This window comes from Chenopodium quinoa, unplaced genomic scaffold, assembly GCF_001683475.1.
Source record: "Chenopodium quinoa cultivar QQ74 unplaced genomic scaffold, ASM168347v1, whole genome shotgun sequence".
In the NCBI taxonomy this organism is placed as follows: Eukaryota; Viridiplantae; Streptophyta; class Magnoliopsida; order Caryophyllales; family Amaranthaceae; genus Chenopodium; species Chenopodium quinoa.
In genome coordinates this window covers 12,050-32,534 of record NW_018744119.1, presented here as the reverse complement: position 1 = coordinate 32,534, position 20,485 = coordinate 12,050, and the positions used below count along the sequence as shown (strand labels likewise).

The window sequence follows — 20,485 nt, the reverse complement described above, 5'->3', positions numbered from 1 at the left end:
TGTTCTAAATTTTAAAATGTGTGTTCTAAGATTTTTAATTATATGTTCCAGATTTTAAAGCGTATGTTCTATTTTTTTTACTCATATGTTCTAAATTTTTTACTCACACTTTCTATATTCTATATCAGTTTGTTCTAAATTTTTATTCACATATTCATAATCTTAAATCAGATGTTCTAAATTTTACTCATATGTTTAAAATTTCATAAAGCATATTTTATAAATTTTTAATCACTTGTTCTAATTCTTAAATCAAATGTTCTAAACATATTACTCACATAGATGTTCTAAATTATTACTCAGATGTTCTAAATTTTAATTTCAGACACATGTTCTAAATTTTTATTCGTATGTTCTAAGCTTTTACTCACATGTTCTAAATTTAAAATCAGTTCTCATATAAGTATGAATTCTCACATATGGACCTATGTGAGAATTCATACTTATATGAGAACTGATTTTAAATTTAGAACATGTGAGTTAAATTTTAGAACATGTGAGTTAAAATTTAGAACATGCGAGCTAAAATTTAGAACATGTGACTTAAATTAAAATTTTGAACATATGAGTAATAATTTAGAACATTTATGTTAGTAATATATTTAGAACATCTGATTTAAGAATTAGAACAAGTGATTAAAAATTTATAAAATTTGCTTTATGAAATTTTAAACATATGAGTAAAATTTAGACATCTGATTTAAGATTATGAAACATGTGAATAAAAATTTAGAACAAATTGATATAGAATATAGAAAGTGTGAGTAAAGAATTTAGAACATACGAGTAAAAAAATAGAACACACGTTTTAAAATTTAGAACATATAAGTTAAAATTTTGGAACAAGTTATTTAAAATTTATGACATCAAACTTAATTAATTTATGGTTTAGAACATGTGAGTACTAAATTAGAATATTTAATTTATTTTAGAACACTTAAAGAAAAGTTTAGAACATCATATTTAAAATTTAGAACATACGAGTAAAAATTTAGAACATAAAGAGTGTTCTCACATAAGAAAAATTCTCACATAAGAAAATTTCTCACGAGAGCCTTTCCCTATATATATATATATATATATATATATATATATATATATATATATATATATTATATATATATATATATATATATATATATATATATATATATATATATATATATATATATATATATATATATATATATATATATATATATATATATTTGTAATACCCCTCATGATTGCTTTAAAAGGATTTGATATACTACTCATATCAACAAGATGCATCTTCCTTTTAAGGAGCTCATTTGCTAAGATACTCCACAGTTAAGCGTGCTTGGCTGGGAGTAGTCTCGGGATGGTTTGTGAGGACAGTTGTTGGCCCTTAATGCGCATTTCGTGGCAATAAGCCCCTCCTTAATTTGTTTGGGGTCGGGGTGTTACATATATAACCAAAAATTACAATTTTCAACCAAATTTATAAAAAAAACAAACACTTCAACTCACAATAAACAAGTATGAATGTCAAATCTTATCTTACCTTTCATTTTTTGTCCGTCATCTTGAACAAATTTAAGCTCAACATTTCAAAAATTTTGAAGTTTTGCTTAGGATTTGAGGAACTTAAATGGCTTTGAAATTTTTATAGAGAGAAACTGAACTTTTAATGTGTTGTAATTAATGAATGGTAAAAGAATAATTACTACTTATGTATTCCTTTTTTTACAAAACTGATGCACAAAAAACTCGCGTACTTTAGAAGTAAACACTATGTTCTTTTCTATAGTAATGTACATTAGGATTACAGGATACAACATGATGTACATTCCGCCTTTTTTTTTAAAGCGTCGTTTCGATAGTGCATCTGCCTGCAGGATCCACGCCTCCATAAATACATATTAGTTCTTTTGTCAAATATCATCAAACGGACTCATTATCTTCAGGTGAAAATCCTTATCTTGGATTTTGTTTCAATGGTGGAATTTAGTTATGGGTTTCAGATTTAGTTTTTAGTTATGGGTTTCAGATTTGGTTTTTAATTATGGGTTTCAGATTTAGTTCTGATTTTTGATCAGTGAGCCCAGTACCTTTTTTTTTTTAATAAAGATTGAAAGTACCTAATGAGGTGCTTACTTATGTACTCCGTAATTTTTGACTGCGCCTCTTTGAATCATCAATCATCGTACAACAAATAGCACTTGATGAATTACATCCTCCTAGTTGTATTAACATTAACACCTTAAAGAGCTTTAAGATCAGTGAATAACTTGTGATCCTCGCTACCGTTATATTTACATCAATGAAAGCAAAACACCGAGTATAAAACACTTACAACAGGCTGCTCTAATTTAACTTAATCAGTGACATATTTTTACAGTCACTAGTATGAAAGATTGAAAAATGAAAATAGAATAGAAAAAGACTATCTTGTTCTTTGCCTAAAACATGTCAAATTTGTCATAGATAAAGCGTCGATAGCAAGCTGCAACTATACATCATATACAACTAATCGGTCATCAACAATGACTCGGCAAACTGGACATCTTTTGCACTTGTCGCTGCAGACACTGCATCAGGAAAAAGAGGGGGGAGAAGGGAAGGAAAAGAAATCAATTAAATGAATGAAAGATTTGAGCAAAAAAATAGAGAGCAAGAACATGGCATAAGCAAAGAATATACACCTGCAGAGGATCCGATGCCTACAGGGGAGCAGAACAATACTAATATCTCCCTCAAAGCATATTCGGCAGAGAACTTTGTCCTGATTCAAACAGAAAACAATGCTATCAATGCTGAGAAAGAAATTAGATTCACAAGATAAGTATATAATGGTTGAACAAAATGCAAAATCAACATTGTTTAACCTAATTTGAACATCAGTAAACATGATAGAGTAGACAATCTCTTAGAAAGGTGGCATATGGGTTGCTTGGATTGGATTTATTTTGGGATCATTAAAGTTGGGTAAAATTCAGGCTTTCAGTCAATTAGCTTAGTATATCAATTTAACCATATATTCAGTAGCGTTATTTTTCAAGCAGGGTCGGGTCAAATTTGGGTCATTTTTAAATTCCGAGTATGGGTCAGGTTATTTAAATGGGATACAAGTCAATTAAGCCATGACTCATTAATTATATCACACGCATCCTGGTCCACAGGCCAGGATATAATCATCAACCAAATAATGTCAAATGACAGCTACAAGTACCAAAGGCATCTATTTCAAGCATTCAAACCAAAGCACTTAATATGTAAGCAAACAAGCATCAATAATAGGAACAAACACGACCCATTATTTGATTTTCTACGAAACAAACATAAAAACACAAACGTATCATGCATGTACAAAGACAGCTCATATAAGCTTGAGAATCATACATTTTGTAATCTTTCATACTCTTGTTGGCTATTTTTGGTTATTTCAGTCTGCTGAACCAGAGCTGCCTGCAATTTCCAAACCTGAATACAGATAACAGAATTCCAGATTATAACCGAGTTCAACAGAAGAAATAAAATCAAGTCATATATCCACATCAGTTTCCTCAAAAGTTTTGAAGTCAAATGGCCAGTCCATTTCCTAAAAGAAAACTCACCTCCTCAGCCAAGTCCTTCTTTGGCATTTTTTTCACAATCTCAGGTGGAAATTGGCAGAAGGTATTGTACCTGAATACAACAACACAAACAGAAGATTGATTGAAGAGCTAATAAACTATTTTAAAAAATAAATTCTCATAATAATTGATCTTTATATTTTCTGCTATAGTTTATTGATAATGGCTTTTTGACTCTATCCGCAAGTCTATGGGTACTGTTTGCACCCCCACCCCTCTCCCAAATAAAAGGCAATACACCAATACATCCACTATGGAATGGAGGATTTGATACAGAATTTATATGTATTAATGTAGCAACTAGCAAACCTCTGATGCCTGTGGACAGCGGCGGCAGCAGCCTTGGAAATATTCTTCACAAAAAGAGAAGCGACTAAAAATCAACTTAAATGGAACGTAACACTTCAAAATTTTAGCCTAAAGATTGGATGCGAAAGTTATTTAGATACAGGAGCAATGTGAGACTTGGGTACTCCAATCAAGGTAAAGCATCAACATAAATTTTTGGAAGTAGCTACAATCAAGTCCCAGATGCTCCTTTCGAGTTTATGTTCAAATAAAATGACATGATCTCATATGGCAATCTATTCATTGAACACCATATGGAAACAATAGTTACATCGTACCATCCAATTAAATTAAACAATACCCGTAGAACTATCCTTTTCCCTTCATTATCACATAAAAAAGCCTAGAACGCACACCGCTTGGACCTAGGCCTTCAACTTCCTGCTTTGAGATCTTCCAGGTGGCTCAAGCATCCCACAATTAGCCCAAAGCTTGGATTCTACTAGCAGAATGCCACATTGCCACCTTCCAATCAACACATTAATGCAAAAAATCTGTTTTAGGTCTTATGCGCCACATCCAGTACACTCAGTCAAGCCAATTTGAAGCTTCGAATAAGGTAAATCAAGATCTACTAATTGGGGTACTATTGAAATTACAAGCATGATACATTATGCATTGCCTTCTAAAAAATGATTTTTTTTTTTTCCCAGAAATCCTGTAGTAGGACTGTGTAACTGTCTAATATGTTAGGATAAATGAAGTGTACAAAACAAACAAGTGGAAAATAATAGCACATTGCATCAATATATTGGAGGAAAGGTACTAACCTAGAGGCCCCTTCAAGCAAAAGTTTTGCCCGTTCTTCATGACTTCCCTCATCAATGGACCACCAGCCAATTAGCCTATTTTACAACCAAAATGGCAGAAAGAGATTAAAATTCATTTTCCAGATATGCATGATTGTTCAGTAACCAGATACAATGAGCACTATATTAGAATTATCATCACCTTGAGCCATGATGCATAAATGCAAGACAATCACCAAGTTTTGCAGACAAATTAAGATATGGCCCTTGCCCAGCATCACTACGCAGCAAGAGATAGATTTTCTCTACCAGTCTTGACATAGCAAATAAAACCCCAACACCTTGTAAAAGGAACAACGGAGAAAAAAGAACTGGAAAAGGGATATTTTTAGCACCACTAGGAGTTCCCTGCAAAATTAAAAATTAAAAATTAAAAAATAACTAAATTACATTGTTTAATACGTAAGCCAAGGTGCCAAAAATTAGTAGGTTGTTTATTTAATTACACAAGCAAGAAAGACAACAAATCATAAAGAAGTTTACCTCTAAGCGCATGCAAAGGAGGACTTGGAAAGCAATAATTGGTATTTTCATAAAATGGCCACCAATATCGGGCAAACCACACAGGCTCTCCTGATTTTGATCCTGATCTGGACATACAGATGCAGTATTCTCCATGGGGCATGAATTCGTATGTATCATAGGATTGGACCATTTTGTACAAACAAGAAAGGCAAAACACTCGGCAATACTGCGCAAAAAAAGCAGCAACATAAATAACAAAATGAGAAACCAAAATTAATCATCATAGGAAAATTTTTGTAGAAAGAAAAATAGAAGTAATTAAAATGTTAAATACAGGCTGGGCCACCAATCTAATAAACGACCTGATGCATCAGGATGGGCCAAGATCAGCCCCCCATGGTTTCAAAGGCTAGAACAATGTATAAGGCTCAAGGCGCGCCAAGGTGATAAGGATTTTCAGTACATCTCACTGAGGCGCACTTGAAAAAAAGTCAAAAAAAAAAAAAAAAAAAAAAAAAATTTGCTTCCAGCTGCACCTCAGTGAACCTCATCAAAGCGCCCCACCTAGCCAATGGCCCAGGTCGCCTTGCGCTTGCACCTCAGCACCTAGGCACACTTTCTTATACACTGGGTTAGAATGCTCAATAATAACAGCATCAGGTCAGACAGGAAACCCTTGGCAAGAACCTGACCCAAAAGTGGACAGGGCCAACTTCAATAACCTCTTGTTAGAGCTTTCGGTGAAAAGGGGGGGGAAGGGTTTGGCTCATTCAAAAAGATCGACCATGAGAGCAGAAAAACTTTACCCAAAATTGATAAATAAGTCCCACCATCCCAGTGAACCAATGTCACCTGCAAGAATTAAATTTGAAAGAATTAAGAGATACTAAGACATAAATATGAAGAACTAAGTAATTCATACTGCAGACGGAAATCAAAAGATTCAAAACATGATGGAAACTAAAAGCAAATTGAGTACATATTTTCAAGCAGGACAACATTTGAATTCATACAGTAATTGCACATAAATGTCCCCATGCAAATCGATAACCTAGGCAAGTGGTGAGCAAGCAAAAACATTTGTAACATGGAAGAAAATACCGTTATGAGAACTAGAAAGAGTGAGAAAGGCATGCCATAAAAATCTGCAATCTGTCAGACAGTTACTATCTAGACAACAAAGATAATTAAACTCCACCACAAACTAGATAAAAAAATAACACCTTGCGGTTAATTACGGTTTACCAAAGAAAATTTCAAATGCATTTTGTCCAAATGATTATATTCTTTTCCAACCCTGTAAAAATTATCTAATAGTCACGGCAAGTCTGCCAAGCAACACAACCTAGCCTATTATTGTTCAGTCCAAGATAATTTTTTGTCATTCTTTATATACAATTGACATGGATAAATACAAGATATTAATTGTCTTAGGTAATTGGAGAGGAAGGCAGAAAATACGAATGGGATGAGAGGTGAAGTAAAAAAAATGTACTAGTATAAAGGAGGAAACTAGCAATATCGTCATTTAGTCCATTGAACAGAAATGTAGAATTGAGAGACATTATTTGTCTTTAAGCTAATATTAAAGAAATGAAAGGGAAATATACTGATTAGCTTCTTTCTGTTCAAGAATTGTTGATTTGCCTTATCTCCTTTATATTCAAATTCTATACATAGATTAAAAGCAAACCTGGGCTCTTTTTATCTTTTACTTGATTTCCTTTCTCATCAAATCCTGTCAACCAGACATACTGTTAATAACAAAATAGGCTGAATGGCTTGTCCAAAAACAATGGTAAAGTAGTACAAGGTAACGCAGTTCTATAAGATATCAAGGAGTCCAGCCTGTTCGTGAACTACACGAGGTTTGGCTTTGGTAAAATTTCAGTTTGAGCTGGCTCGACTCGGGGTCTTAATGAGACAAGCTTGATCTATACTCGGCTTCAAACCTTGTGAGCAAACTCATTTATTTTTTTTTTTTAAAAAAAATTACCATAAAATTAACTATATACAGTTAGGCCTTGAGTGCTACAATAAACCAGCAAATTTTATATACAATAGCAGTTAGGCTTCGAGCACCAAATCGAGTATATGAGCTTCAAACCCAGCTTCGAGGCAAGGTCAGCCTCATAAACCTCGAATAGTGCTCAATTTTCTAGGTTCAGTCTTGGTTCAGCTCGTTAACTACCTACTAGGCATATTCAAGCCAACTTATACACTAGAAAAGATAAAAGTAACAAAGAAGGTGCTTAAATTGCATGCTACGTCAAATGTTTTTGAAAAGACTTGGCTTTGGCTTTGAGCTTGTATTAGAACCAAAAACCAACTGCACTAAATTGATAAAAATTGAATATCATCAGAGTCAAAAATAAAAATGACTTTGATATCAATTGAACAGCAACTATCAAGTCAAAGACAGAATCAAGTACACCAACTTGATTCTTCCCTTCTTCATAAACCGTATGATTGGAATGGAGGAAATCAATCAATGGGGTAATAAGAATTGAGTATTACATTGTGGAAGGGTGTAGAAGGTGATGGTTGCAAGTATTTCGTGAAAGAAAAATTAGGAGAGAGGCAAGGTAGTATATATTACCGACAAATGAGGGCAATAATTACCAACCCCTACCCTAGGGTAATTGATTTACCCCCATTACTTTATTGTCTATCAAGCACCACCTCATCAATGAAGACCCTATTGGCTATTAGTTTATCACCCATTGAATGATTTCCTTCAAAAATATATATATAAATAGGGGAAGGCTCTCATGAGAACCCCTTCTTTATGTGAGAACTCTTTCATATGTGAGAACAATCTATGTTCTAAACTTTAAATCAAGTGTTCTTAATTTTTACTCTATTGTTTTGAGTCCTAAATCAGATATTCTAAATTTTATTCATACGTTCTAAATTTAATCAGGTTTTTTAAAAATTTTACTCACACGTACTAAATTTAAAATCATATGTTCTAAATATTTACTCAAATGTTCTAAATTTTTACTCATATGTTTAAAATTTTAGATCAGTTCTCATATACGTTGAGTTCTCACATATAGACCTATTGTCATATATATAACTGCATTCCCCAAACTAGGAGAGTTCATCTCATAACTTATTGCTTTTGAAGGCTACTGAAATTTTCAGAAAAGCTTAGATGCACAAACTAAAATATAGCCTAGGCAAAGTAGTAACTACAATGTTTTTAGTTCATATGAATATCAGTTAGAGAATATTAGAAAAGGGCAGGGAGAAAGATTGTACCAGATATTTTTAAGGCGGTGAAAAATGTTGCAGCAAGAAAGAAAACCATGGAGATAGCAACCCAGAAATGCTGCACACAAAATATTAAGGTCGAACCGTTAAGCAACTAAGAAGCAAAGAAAAAGGATCTAATATTTTTCGATAATCAATATCACTTGAAAAATCATTAGAACTAAATCTATATACAGCAATCCTATCTCATGGTTAGGAGAAATTGAATCAACTGTAAGACCACCAATTCAACTTAGATCAACTAATGTTGGGCTATACAGGTGATAACAAATTGTTTTAAAATTTAAAACTGATGTTTATTACTACGTTTGTTCTAAATAAGTTAGGATTTTCGTCGAAAGATTTCCCAAAATCCTGCTTACTAATGTTCTAGTAACAATTATGCTTTTGCCATTCCTAGATATTGTTCAAATACTTTGTTCAGGATGTCCCATAATTAGTTTCCTTGGCATAAAGGGCAAGTCAGAAAGCTTGTCGAATATAACCAAAATAGCTACATTAAAAGATTATATGTCCATTGCCCAAGGAGATGTTGAAAATTGGTACAGAGAGAACAAAACTTACTGGAAGTGTCTCCCATATTGCGTCGTCATTTAAGCTTTCGTCATCTACTGGCATTAAAGCCCTGCACATTCTGTAAAAACCCTTTCACACCTCAGATATAATGCATCAGGTGGAAATGTGGAATAGTCAACAACAAAAGTACATAAGCATAAGGAGCAATCAGACTGTCTATACACATTAGCCAAATATGTAAGTGGTATTAAGTGATTCTTATTCAAGATGTAAAAGATCAATAAAAAGAAAAGAAAATACACTACAATCCAATAAAGGCAAATAATTATTTTGCTTTTTTATCACAAGTACAGAAATAAATCAACTAGGTGCATCTTAGGGAAGTTAGAACGACTTCTTAGAGACCAAGGTAAGAAAAATTCAGCTCCAGAAACAACTGAATCATTATGACATCATAATCATTAAGTTATTTTTCATCTTTTTCCATGAATGGTAGTAAAGCCCTCCTTGTCTCTTATTATGTGACAGGAGCAATATTAATATGTACTATGTTCAAAGTAAATACAATATCAAAACTAGGTATGAGGCACCATGAATCAACTCAAGGTAATCAGTGTTCAGGTTGAAGACAACTGGCACATAATATTGTTAAAGACAACAGACAGATTTACTACAATGTTGAGTGGTATCTCAGCCATCAACATACATCAGTTGAAATAAGGAGCAGACATTTCAGAATTCAGAATCTTTATCCAATACTCCTTTCTCCAAAGATGTATCATAGACACCTATACATAAACAATTCAAATACCATTTTCACATCGAGATCTACGTAGAAAATATATTAAACTGCTATAAAGAATTCTTCTCAACTCTTCCATAAAAGCTGCTCCTTACAGTTGACAAGTCCCTCAAAACAGATCCTTAGATAGTCATACCCCCTCATCAGCAATAAGCAAATTATTTTCAAACATGATAACTGTTTTTTCCAGCATAGATTTTGCTTAGATGGGCTTAATATTGTTGAAAAACACATGACCTAGAATAATAAGTGATTTAGACCTTAAAGTTTTTAGATGCCAGAAGTGGTGACATGTAAAACTTCTAATACTAGGGTGGCTAACGCACGCGATGCTTTCGTCATAGCTAGCCATGCTTAGAGAGCCCTTTCGTTGACAACATTAATGAGGGAAAAAAATATGTAAACAAATATTTTTAGGGGTATAAATGTTCGCATACTGTTCTTATGAGTTCCAAAAAAAGGTAAGAAACATTTAATGAGAGCAAATAAGTACATAAACATTTTAGAGGGTATAATTGTCTAAACACTATTTATAAGAGGTAATCACACAAGGAAAAACTTAGATACAATTAACATAATAGGGGCACATAGATAAACAAACATATTAAGGATATAATTGTCCTCAAACTATTCATAAGTGTTTTCTCATACATTTAAAAGGTAGGGATTATTAGAGTAAATACCTGAAATTGTCAATTAGAATAATTGTTTCAAAAGCCAACAAAGGAAAGAAAACAATCTTCAGGCTCACAGCAGCAGCACCATTAACTGTCACGGAGTCAATATAAAGAGTTACAAGCAAAATCCCTAAATTAGTTGAGGTACTAAATAGTGTAAATACTACATTACCAACCATTGGTGATAACTGCAATCTAATAGAAAAAATAAAAACAAAAATAAAAAAAATAGATCAAACTAACTGCCTACACAATAACACCTACGTATGACATGTCGTGCTATAAACCTCCTTCCTTTGAAAGAAAATAATCAAAATAATGCAAAGACACAGCAAAATTGATGCTAACAAACATACCAGAAAGGCTCTCAAGATATACGCATAAGAGCAATTCAAATGCAATGATCAATGGTGCGGCCACAACAGCATGACAAGGTGCCCACTGTTATTGAAAGGCATACATTAGCTATATGTTAACATAAGCATCAATTTCATAGAAAATGAAAGCACCAGCAGCTTTTCAAAGTATTTGAATCTTGAGATTTGGGAGTTATTATATACATGACGATCATGTGGAACTGAAGGGGCAGGTAAAGAGAACCTTCCACGGGCAACAACAGCATGGAACAGCCATATGGGCAAAAAGACAGTCCTGCAACATAGTGCTCACATATTTAGAATTCAAAAATACTTAAATGCAGCTAAGCCTATGAATGAAACAACTTAAAGAACAAAGATAAAATTGACATCACTTTCCTCTCCTAGTAAATCCTAAATCATTGTACTCACAAAAGGGCAAGTTCACAGGAAATTTGCAAGGAATAAAACCCTACCCCACAAGAGTCATAGGAGAAAGGGTGCCCTTGATACAAACCATATGACATTCTTACAAAATCCTAATACCTCATCATAAATAGAAGAAAATCATGTATAAATAATTTTCAGCTCAAATGATATGACATGCTGTTAGCCTACCTTATGTGACTCCACTACCACTGATGTCTTCTGCCTTTACTATCTACACTATTACAATGCCTTTCATATCCAAACAAAGTAATTTGGCCTCTATAAGACCTAAGATCATGAGAACTAGAATCTCATCATTCTTAAAATCAACAAAAGCAAAGTAGCACTCTTACATGCAGCATGCATTGCAATTTTGAGCAATGAGTATAACTTCAGTTATTTCCTTATACTAGGGAGGTAGGCCAAAAGCCCATTTCTCTTCTATTTTTTTGTCTTTATCATTGATTGCTTACCATACTCTGATAATGCAAAATCTTTACTACAAGGTTATATAGTTCAGATGTTGCGGAACTGCTTTTGAAATTACAGATGATTTGCAGCTGTCGCAGCCTAATATAATCACAATTACAGTACACTCTAAACCTTTACAAAGCAGTTGCAATGTGTTAATGCAACTGAGATCTAATTTCTTTAAAGAGGAGCATGACGGTCTCAAAACTTATATAGCACCACCTAAAGAGGTTTCTGTAATCTACCTATCCTCTGAAAAGAGATCTGATTTCTTTTGGCTGTTCTCCTAATTTAGTTATAACAATGAAGACCAAACCTTCAAGGCTTCAACTTTAGATTTTTCTGGTATGTACCTCATGAATCCATGATATCTCTATCCTGCTTTTGAACCCAAACACACGATTCAAAAGTGCAAACCAGTAGAATACTTCAATGATGAAAAAATGTTATATCTGAGGACATTGAGCTACTTGTTTGTAGCCTATCTAGAAATTCACAACCATTTGATTCCCCTATTTCAATTACTAGAAAAATCACTTGGACAAGTTCCCATCTTTCCTTCAAGTCAACTTAAAAAAGTATAAGCAATACATTCATACATGCAAGGAATTCAGTCAAAAAACAATTAATACTCATTCCTCAAACAATTTTTTCATATTACTATCGAGTATGTACCCGTCTTCAATGTTCGACCAATCGACCACACAAAATAAGTGATGCCAAGAAATTTTTAACATCAACTAAAGAAAAACTTGGCCGCCACCAGCACCAACCCCTTTTCACCCTCCCAACCTAGTGCAATTATAAGCGAAGGAAAACAAATGTAGAAACTGTGGTCAACTCTAAGACTTCTGCCCACACTCCACAACAATAGAAATCAATTCCTTGTCTCATAATGAAGGATTCTCTAAATTTGGCAAAATTCAAACATTATTTTGTTTCAAGTTGCCAACTTTCTGCAGACCCACAAAATTCTTTGACAACTTGACAAGTATGACATCATAAATAAAGCTACCTGAATAAAACTTATACCAAAAATTCAAACCCTTTAAATGGAAATTCAAAAATCCCATTTGGATTCATCATACTATAAAGCATTCTAAACAACAGAAAATACCCATTTCAGGGAAAAAACAGCAAAATTCAAACAAAAATGATTGGTTCAATTACATATTGAACAAGAAAACCCCACAAAAATCAAAGCATGATTGCAAATTGACATCTTATAGTCTAAAAAAAATACTATTGCAAACAATTAAACCAAAAAAAATACGAACTTTCCCAATTATCATATCATAAAAGTGGTAAAAACATAAAATTAAACAAAAAAAAAAAAAAACGAACCACCAAGAAAAAGAGGAAGGATGATCAAGCTTGAGAACAAGCAAAAGGGTGAAAGTGAAAAGCAAGCCATGCGCAGCCAACCCTTGTGAAGACTGCGCCACTTTTCTCCAGCTCATCGCATGCCTTCTTCCTCTCATATTTTCACTATTTTAATTTCAGAAATTTCACTGAAAATTCAGGAAATTCACTAAAAAAAAGTTGGGGTTTTAATTTTTGAGAATTTTGCATGGATTTTTTTAGGGGAGAAAGGGAATTTGTGGGTTTTTGAGAGAGAAATCGAGAGTTTTTAGAGAGAGAATGAGGGGAGTTACAGTAGGCGCCATTGATGAGTGAGCAGATGTTTGAGAAAATTGATTGCCATAAATTAAACCAGACGAATTTTGTGCCTTCTTGTAAAAATTTATTTATTTATTTTATTTTTAATTTTGAAAGTATCTTGAAAAGTTTGTTGCTTCTTTCATTAAAAAGTGACCCAATAATTTCATGGAAAAAAAAACAATATTTTTTAATTTAGAAAAAAATAAAAATCTGGTAAAAAAGAAAAGGAAAATTGAGTACCAATTGATGGAAATCTCTTGTGAAAATATAATAATTAGTACTAGTTGATATTTTATGATTATGACATCCAATTCTATATTGAATGAGTACAGTAAATGTAACATCATCAAATGATATTTTTTTTAATGTTTATAAAATAGGGTCATCAATTGAATCTTAGCCTACTTGCTTATCAAGATAATATTTGGACATGGACAATGTTAAATTTATATAAAATATCATTATTAGCTCATCGGTTTTTAAATGTTTTTCTGTTTAAAAATTGATCATATAGGTTCTTTTTAGATTTTTCAATGACTTTTAGATGAGTAGTTTTCATATTTTATAATATATATTGCATTGTTGGTAAATGTGCAAAAAGCAACTAGAACAAACAAAAAACTGAGCAGATAAATAAACTCCTTTTGTTTCAAAATAATCTTCTCACTTTTTCAACCTAATCAATGGACAGGCCGTACCATGGCATAAAAAATTTGTCCATTTCTTGAGTCGGGCCTAGCTTTGGGCCAAATTTCCCATGCCAAAACCTGCCCAAAATGGCCGGGTCGTGTGGGCTTTTCTGGATGGATCAAAAAAAGAACTTAAATAGCGTAAAAAATTTAAAATCGGGCCGAGCTGGGCCCGACCTGATTTTGGACAGAGAAATGCTGCTCAAACCTGCCCAAAATCAGGTTGGGCCAACGGGCCATGCTAGTTTTTATCAACTCTCAGTTAATTAGCTAGCCATTGAAGTTTAAACTAGCTAAAATGACAATCAGCTTAAAAGTTAATGTGGCATGGCAAGGTTATTATTGCATTTACCCTCTTTTACGTGAGAAAGAAAGATTAAAAAAATGACCATTGCAATTAATAAAACGTATGGATTTTTAGTTTTATTCATACTTTAATTTCAGAGCTATCAACAAGTCGTAGCTTAAATAATTTAATTTGGCATGTCACTTAGCACGTAAATTGAGAATTTATACACTACATATAACTTATTACTTTATTTTCAATATACTAACCAAACAAAATTATCTCCTTTTATTTGAATTATTTTTTGTCTAAGAAGGTGAAAATTTACGGCAGCTCCATAACATCCATTCAATTTTCAACAATTTCTTTAGTTGATATTTAACTATTTTACATAACCTAATTACAGAGTTCTTACCCTTCTCATTGACAAATGACAATTATTTCTTGAGCTTACATAAGAGAAAGGGAAATATAAAAATGAATAACTTACGCAATAATCATTTACATTAAAATTCATCATGCGCCTTTTTCCAAATTGTAAATAAATTTAGATATGATATGTAAGTTAACAAAGAGTTTATCAAAACTGACCTGCTAGCTAACCCAATCTGAAAATTGTTTGGGGCAAGGCAAAAATTTTGAGCCCAAAATCCAAGGTCGATTCGTCCTGGTCCGATTCTATTTTTTCATTTTAGGCAACCTAAAATTTCCTTTTTAGTGGAGTATTATTTTGGTTCGGCCTAAAAATCAATTAGTATTAGATGGTCTCAAGACTAGTTACGATTTTGTACTCCCCGGCAAAAGCGACGCGTATTAAAAACGGCCAGAAAATCCATTATTCATGTTTCACCACTTCTTAGTTAGAATTTAAATATACATTTCATATTATATACCATAATTTTAAAGCTTCTACCTTCCTTTAATTTTAATGAATAATCAAATATTTGTATTCAACTTAAATATGTGAGAAAGAGAAGATAAAATAATTGACCATTGCAAGAAATAATTTCATTCGTTAAAAATCCATGTATCTTACTCCCCTTTAACTGTGTTTTATATATACTTTATTTAGATTTTTGCTAAAACTAAATTTGCTGAATATAACTTATTTTTGTTTTTTTTTTTATTCACTACATAGTATCATATGTTTTTCTTTGAATCTATTGATTTTTATAAGATGATAACTTTATTTACTAAATTTAGCTTTTTTTTGTTAAACTTAACATATTTTCTCTAAAATATAGTTATATTTTCTAAGCTTAAATAATTTTTCTTGAATATTGTTTGAAGGTGTAAAGAATAAGATTTAAGCAGAATTAAGTTAACATATTTGATTTTTTTAGCAATAATAAGTTTCTTTGCAATAAGAAAAAGGCAAATTCTCAAAAATAAAAAAATTAAAATAAAAAAATTAATTAGAATACTTATTAGACCATATTCACCTTACAAAAATAATATTCACATTTTTCATTGAAAGGAAGTTAGTACCTTTTCTCGAAAAAAAAGGTTACTACCTCCGTTTTTTTTATTTTTTAGTTGACACGTAGGGATGTCAATGGGGCGGGTCGGGGCGGATGTTGGCCTTCCATCCCCATCTAAAATTTTCATCCCCATCCTTGTCCCCATCCCCACGGTGGGTCCAAAATTCATCCCCATCCCCGCTCCGGCGAGTACAATTCCAAAACCATCCTCACCCCACCCCCTACTTGGATATCCATCCCCACTTAATCCCTACCGACCTAAGACCCGCCTAATCTCCACCTCCCAGTACACAATCCAACATATTTAATACTACGTATAAATTACAACAAATAAAATTATTATTATATTATTACGCACTTTTTTTAGTTATAAAATTAGTGTATTACAAATTATTATATCTACTATTTTACTTTACATATTTTTTTATATATAAAATAGTATAAAAGTATATAATTTTGTTTTATAAAATATATAGAAGTGGGTGTGAGGTGGGGATAAGGCGGGTACGAAGTGGGGCGGGTGGAGCGGGGCGGGGATGGGACGGGTACAATGTAAAATCCACCCCCGCCCCATCACCCATGGTGGGTATGATTTTTGGGTACAATGTAAAATCCACCCTCGCCCCATCACCCACGGTGAGTATGATTTTTATCCCCATCCCCGTCCCACCACCCACCAAACCAAGACCCATCCCGCCATCCCCACCCTACTGGGGCGGGGATGTGGCGGGTCTCTTACTTGACCCGCCCCACTGACATCCCTATTGACATGTTTTGATTTTAGCATTATTTATACATCTCCTTTAACTGTGTTTTATACTTTATACGTAGTGAAAAATATATTCATGTGACTATGTGAGATCTTATTAGATTCGTCACGATATATATTTTTAATATATCAAATTTTAATAATTTTTGCTTATGGGTAATTACAGATATAATGGTTAAGGGCATCTTCTCTTCAGCTTAATTTCAGTTCAGTTCAGTTCCAATCAGTTTAGTTTAGATTACTTCAGTTCCTAATTTCCTTTTCTCATAAACAATTCAGTTCAACTCAGTTTGGTAAATCAGAACATGCCTAAAAATTACGCATTGACAATAGTGACTAAAGAAGCATGTCAACTAAAAACAAACGAAAGAAGTATAATATAGTGAAATTATTTTATGTAATGAAAATAAGTTTTAATCAACGAAAGTAACCTTATAAAACAACTACTAAGGGCACTAGGAAATCATTAAAATACAAAATTATTACTTGAATATTTTCTTTTTGAGGGGCAAGATTAAAAATCATTAATAATAAGCCATACGACACTTACATAAGAAATCGTAATCGAACATTACTAAGACAATTGAACCAATTACAAGTTTGAAATAAAATAAACTACAATTGCACGCGCAAATCGACTTCCTGAAATACCCTTGTCTCATATAACGTTGTTCTATGCAGCCTCTTGCAAGGGGGTCTGGCAATAAGTTGTAGTTTCTGACGTGAACCTTAATTGACTCAGAAGCCTGTACTCCTCGACCTGAATTCAAATTTGGTGTCGTACAATTTATCATTGACAAAACAATCTCCGATTCAAACACGGATTTCGGCTTGGAAGCATAACCCTTCAGCCCAAACCAAAAGAAGATCAAATCAAAGCCCCAAAGCCAAAAAACCCGGCTCAAATCCTGCACCAGAAGATCGGCACACCGATCTGCACTCCCCATAGCACACAAACGCACCACACAAAAAGAAAAAATAACAAACCCAAATAAACCACACACACAAACAAAGAAAAAAAAGACCCAAAGACCGCACACACTACTAATAGAAAAAACAGAAGGAAACCTAAAATTTTACTTGAATATAGTAAAAGATATTTTCGATAAGTAAAAATTGATTCTAAACTAAAAATTTCTTTATTTTTTATTATGAAAAAATATGATTTAAAAACATAACTCGACTAATTATCAAAACCCACCAGAGAATTTCAACTGTATAGGAATCTTATTAAATATTATTTGATAGATGCGTAACACTTTAACTTGATTAACGAATCTCAATGAAAAAGTATAATGTTGGTTTAGTCCTATTACTCCTATATGTATGTTGTTAATACATGGAAGTTGACATACTTCATATATATATTTTTTAATCTTTTCGTTTGTGAATTTGGCCTAACAATTTTGAGTAGTGGGTAGGATGAATTATTTGATTTTTTGTTTTGTTTTTGGTATTATACTTTTATGCAAATCTTGTCCAAGGAATCAAATCTTGTAATATAATGTTATTGTTTTACAATTTTTATTTCGGGTAGACGGTAGGCCTAACAATTGTAAAGCTCAAAATAGAAAAAACATATAAATGCAAGATTTAAAGTACATTTTATCAGCACCCAAACCTAAATATTTCACCAACCTATTCAATAAACGTCTTAAAAATATTAAAGAATTTGTCAAATAAAAAAAATTATAAAAACGAATTTTGCTAACTTTATGATATTCATTATATAATTAGTTCTATGTTGTACAATGTACATGATATAACCTCACTCGTTTTCTTTACTCATTTGCCGTGCTTAAGGCCTTGTTCTCATCAGGTTATTTTCATTTCAGTTCAATTCATCTCCTAATTTTCTTCTCTCATAAGATATTCAATTCCGTTCAGTTCAGATCTAATAAGTTCAGTTCAATTCAGTTTATTTCATTTTCAATCTAGTTCAGTCAATGAGAACATGCCCTAAACCTCTTCCAAAAAAAAACAAGTAACATTAAAAATTTGGCTTGGTTGTACAATCATAATTGATCTATTTTTAGAAATTGACATACTATTACATGATCTAGAGTGATTTTTAGTAATTCAATTGTACTTTTTACAATATGGAGATACTAACTTTTGCCAATTTAATTTTACGGATTGAAGCCTTTTTTTTGTTTTAACTAAATCAAAACCAATTGATATGACTTTTGTAAAGTGGACTAATATTGGCTGAAAGCAACCCTTTTCATTTCTTAGTTCTTAGTCGTTATTAGCTTGCTTCAATTTTTTCTTCTTAGAAAATAGGGGCCTAAACTCAGCCAACAGACCACCTGCATGGCTGCACCACCACAAGTCCACAATCCTATGTTGCTCTATGAACCGAAATTCAGTAAAATTAACAATGACGCAAAGCATATCCAACTTATAGTACAAACTCAATTAGTGTTATTAAATCCAATGTTATCATGTAAAACATAGTAATCTCATAGATTGCAACCAAAGTTTAATAGTTAGAAGGAGGAACTCTTGGACTCTAATAAGGGCATAATCATCCTTTTACTGTGTATCCACTTAGAAAAAAAAAAAAAAAAAGGAAAAAGACAGTAAAGTAGAATAGGACGTAAAGTAAGGCCGGGGAAATGAGTTGAAAAGGACAAGTCTTTCTTCTCCATGCAAGTGTTAGAATTTTATGGGTAATTGAAGAACATAGCAAATTACCACATTAATTACAACATTGCTATTGAGTATTGACGAATAAACAGAGGTTCCCTAATTTATATATCCAACAAATCAAAATCAAAGGTTATTATACTTAATATCTAAAGAATACCATCAATGGCAAATTGAAAAAAGGAATACCATCAAGGGTTGTTAGTATCTAAAAGAATGCCATCAAAAATTGTTGGAGAATACCAACAAGGATTGTTGGTAAATAAAAAAATATCATCAAGAAGTTGTTGGTATCGTAAAAAGTACCATCAACAGCAAAAGATAGAACAAGAACAACACCAAATACCATCAAGGACCGTTGGTATTTGAAAGAACACCATAAAAAATTATGGAGAATACCATCAAGTGTAGAATTGGGATTTCACCATCATTGCAGTCCGGAATCGCGATGTTCAAATCCAACAACGCCGCCATTAACAGTTAAATTCAATAGTATTTGATGAAATGATGATGAAGTTGGTATTTTGTTGTATTTTTAAATTACCAAGTCCATTTCGCCATTTCCTTCTATGGTTGTTCGAAATTTGGACCGAATTTGCAAAGATATCAAAGCTTGACGAGTTGTTACCTGTAGGCTGTAATGTATGGAATTGAGCTTTAATTTTGGCCGGAAAACGATTGTCTTTAATAGGAAAGTCGTTGGATATAATTAACCAATTTAGAGATAGAGCTTGCAAAAACTTAGAGAGGAGGGTATAATTTTAGAGAGAAAAATGAGTTATGAATTTTTTTTTACTGCTGTCAATTCCCCCTTTTTGATTTCTTTAATACCATGAGTTGTCCTTTTCCCAACCTTAGTTTTTTTTTTTTTTTTTTTTTTTTTTTTTTTTTTTTTTTTTTTTTTTTTACAAGTGGGTACACAATAAAAGGACGATTATGCCCTTAGAGTCAACCATGACTCTAACAGTTAGAGTCCAAGAATTCCTCAGTTAGAAGGTTGATTACAGAAAATATCAATCTGATATTACTTTTTGTTAAGATTATGTGAGTTAGAAACCCTACTTTTAATTGTTTTAACCTAAGTATTTACAGAGTTTCAAAGTAAAGACTATGGAAGCACTAATCAGCAGTTCTTCCAGTTCCGCTATCTGAGGATCCACATTTCAACAACTTCAACCAAAATAATATAAGTACTCATTTCATG

General features: G+C 32.5%; 1 protein-coding gene across 3 annotated transcripts; it reads right to left on the bottom strand.

Moving 5' to 3' along the window:
• Positions 1-2,183: 2,183 nt before the first annotated feature.
• On the bottom strand, positions 2,184-13,585 carry LOC110692631. Of its 3 annotated transcripts, XM_021869662.1 has the most exons (15): positions 13,090-13,580; positions 11,050-11,140; positions 10,846-10,930; positions 10,496-10,580; positions 9,059-9,128; positions 8,483-8,552; positions 6,912-6,956; positions 6,025-6,070; positions 5,237-5,444; positions 4,896-5,101; positions 4,715-4,789; positions 3,579-3,648; positions 3,364-3,444; positions 2,667-2,746; positions 2,184-2,552 (listed from the first exon to the last, which is right to left on the bottom strand). In XM_021869662.1, the coding sequence occupies exons 1-15, from the start codon at positions 13,224-13,226 to the stop codon at positions 2,474-2,476; spliced, it is 1,428 nt and encodes a 475-aa protein (XP_021725354.1). In that variant the 5' UTR covers positions 13,227-13,580; the 3' UTR covers positions 2,184-2,473. The 3 variants fall into 3 exon arrangements, 2 of the variants coding, with proteins under 2 accessions (XP_021725354.1, XP_021725355.1); XM_021869663.1 differs by lacking the exon at positions 6,912-6,956 and having other exon boundaries at positions 13,090-13,578; XR_002505500.1 differs by lacking the exons at positions 2,184-2,552; positions 2,667-2,746; positions 3,364-3,444 and adding an exon at positions 4,223-4,409 and having other exon boundaries at positions 13,090-13,585.
• Positions 13,586-20,485: the final 6,900 nt, after the last annotated feature.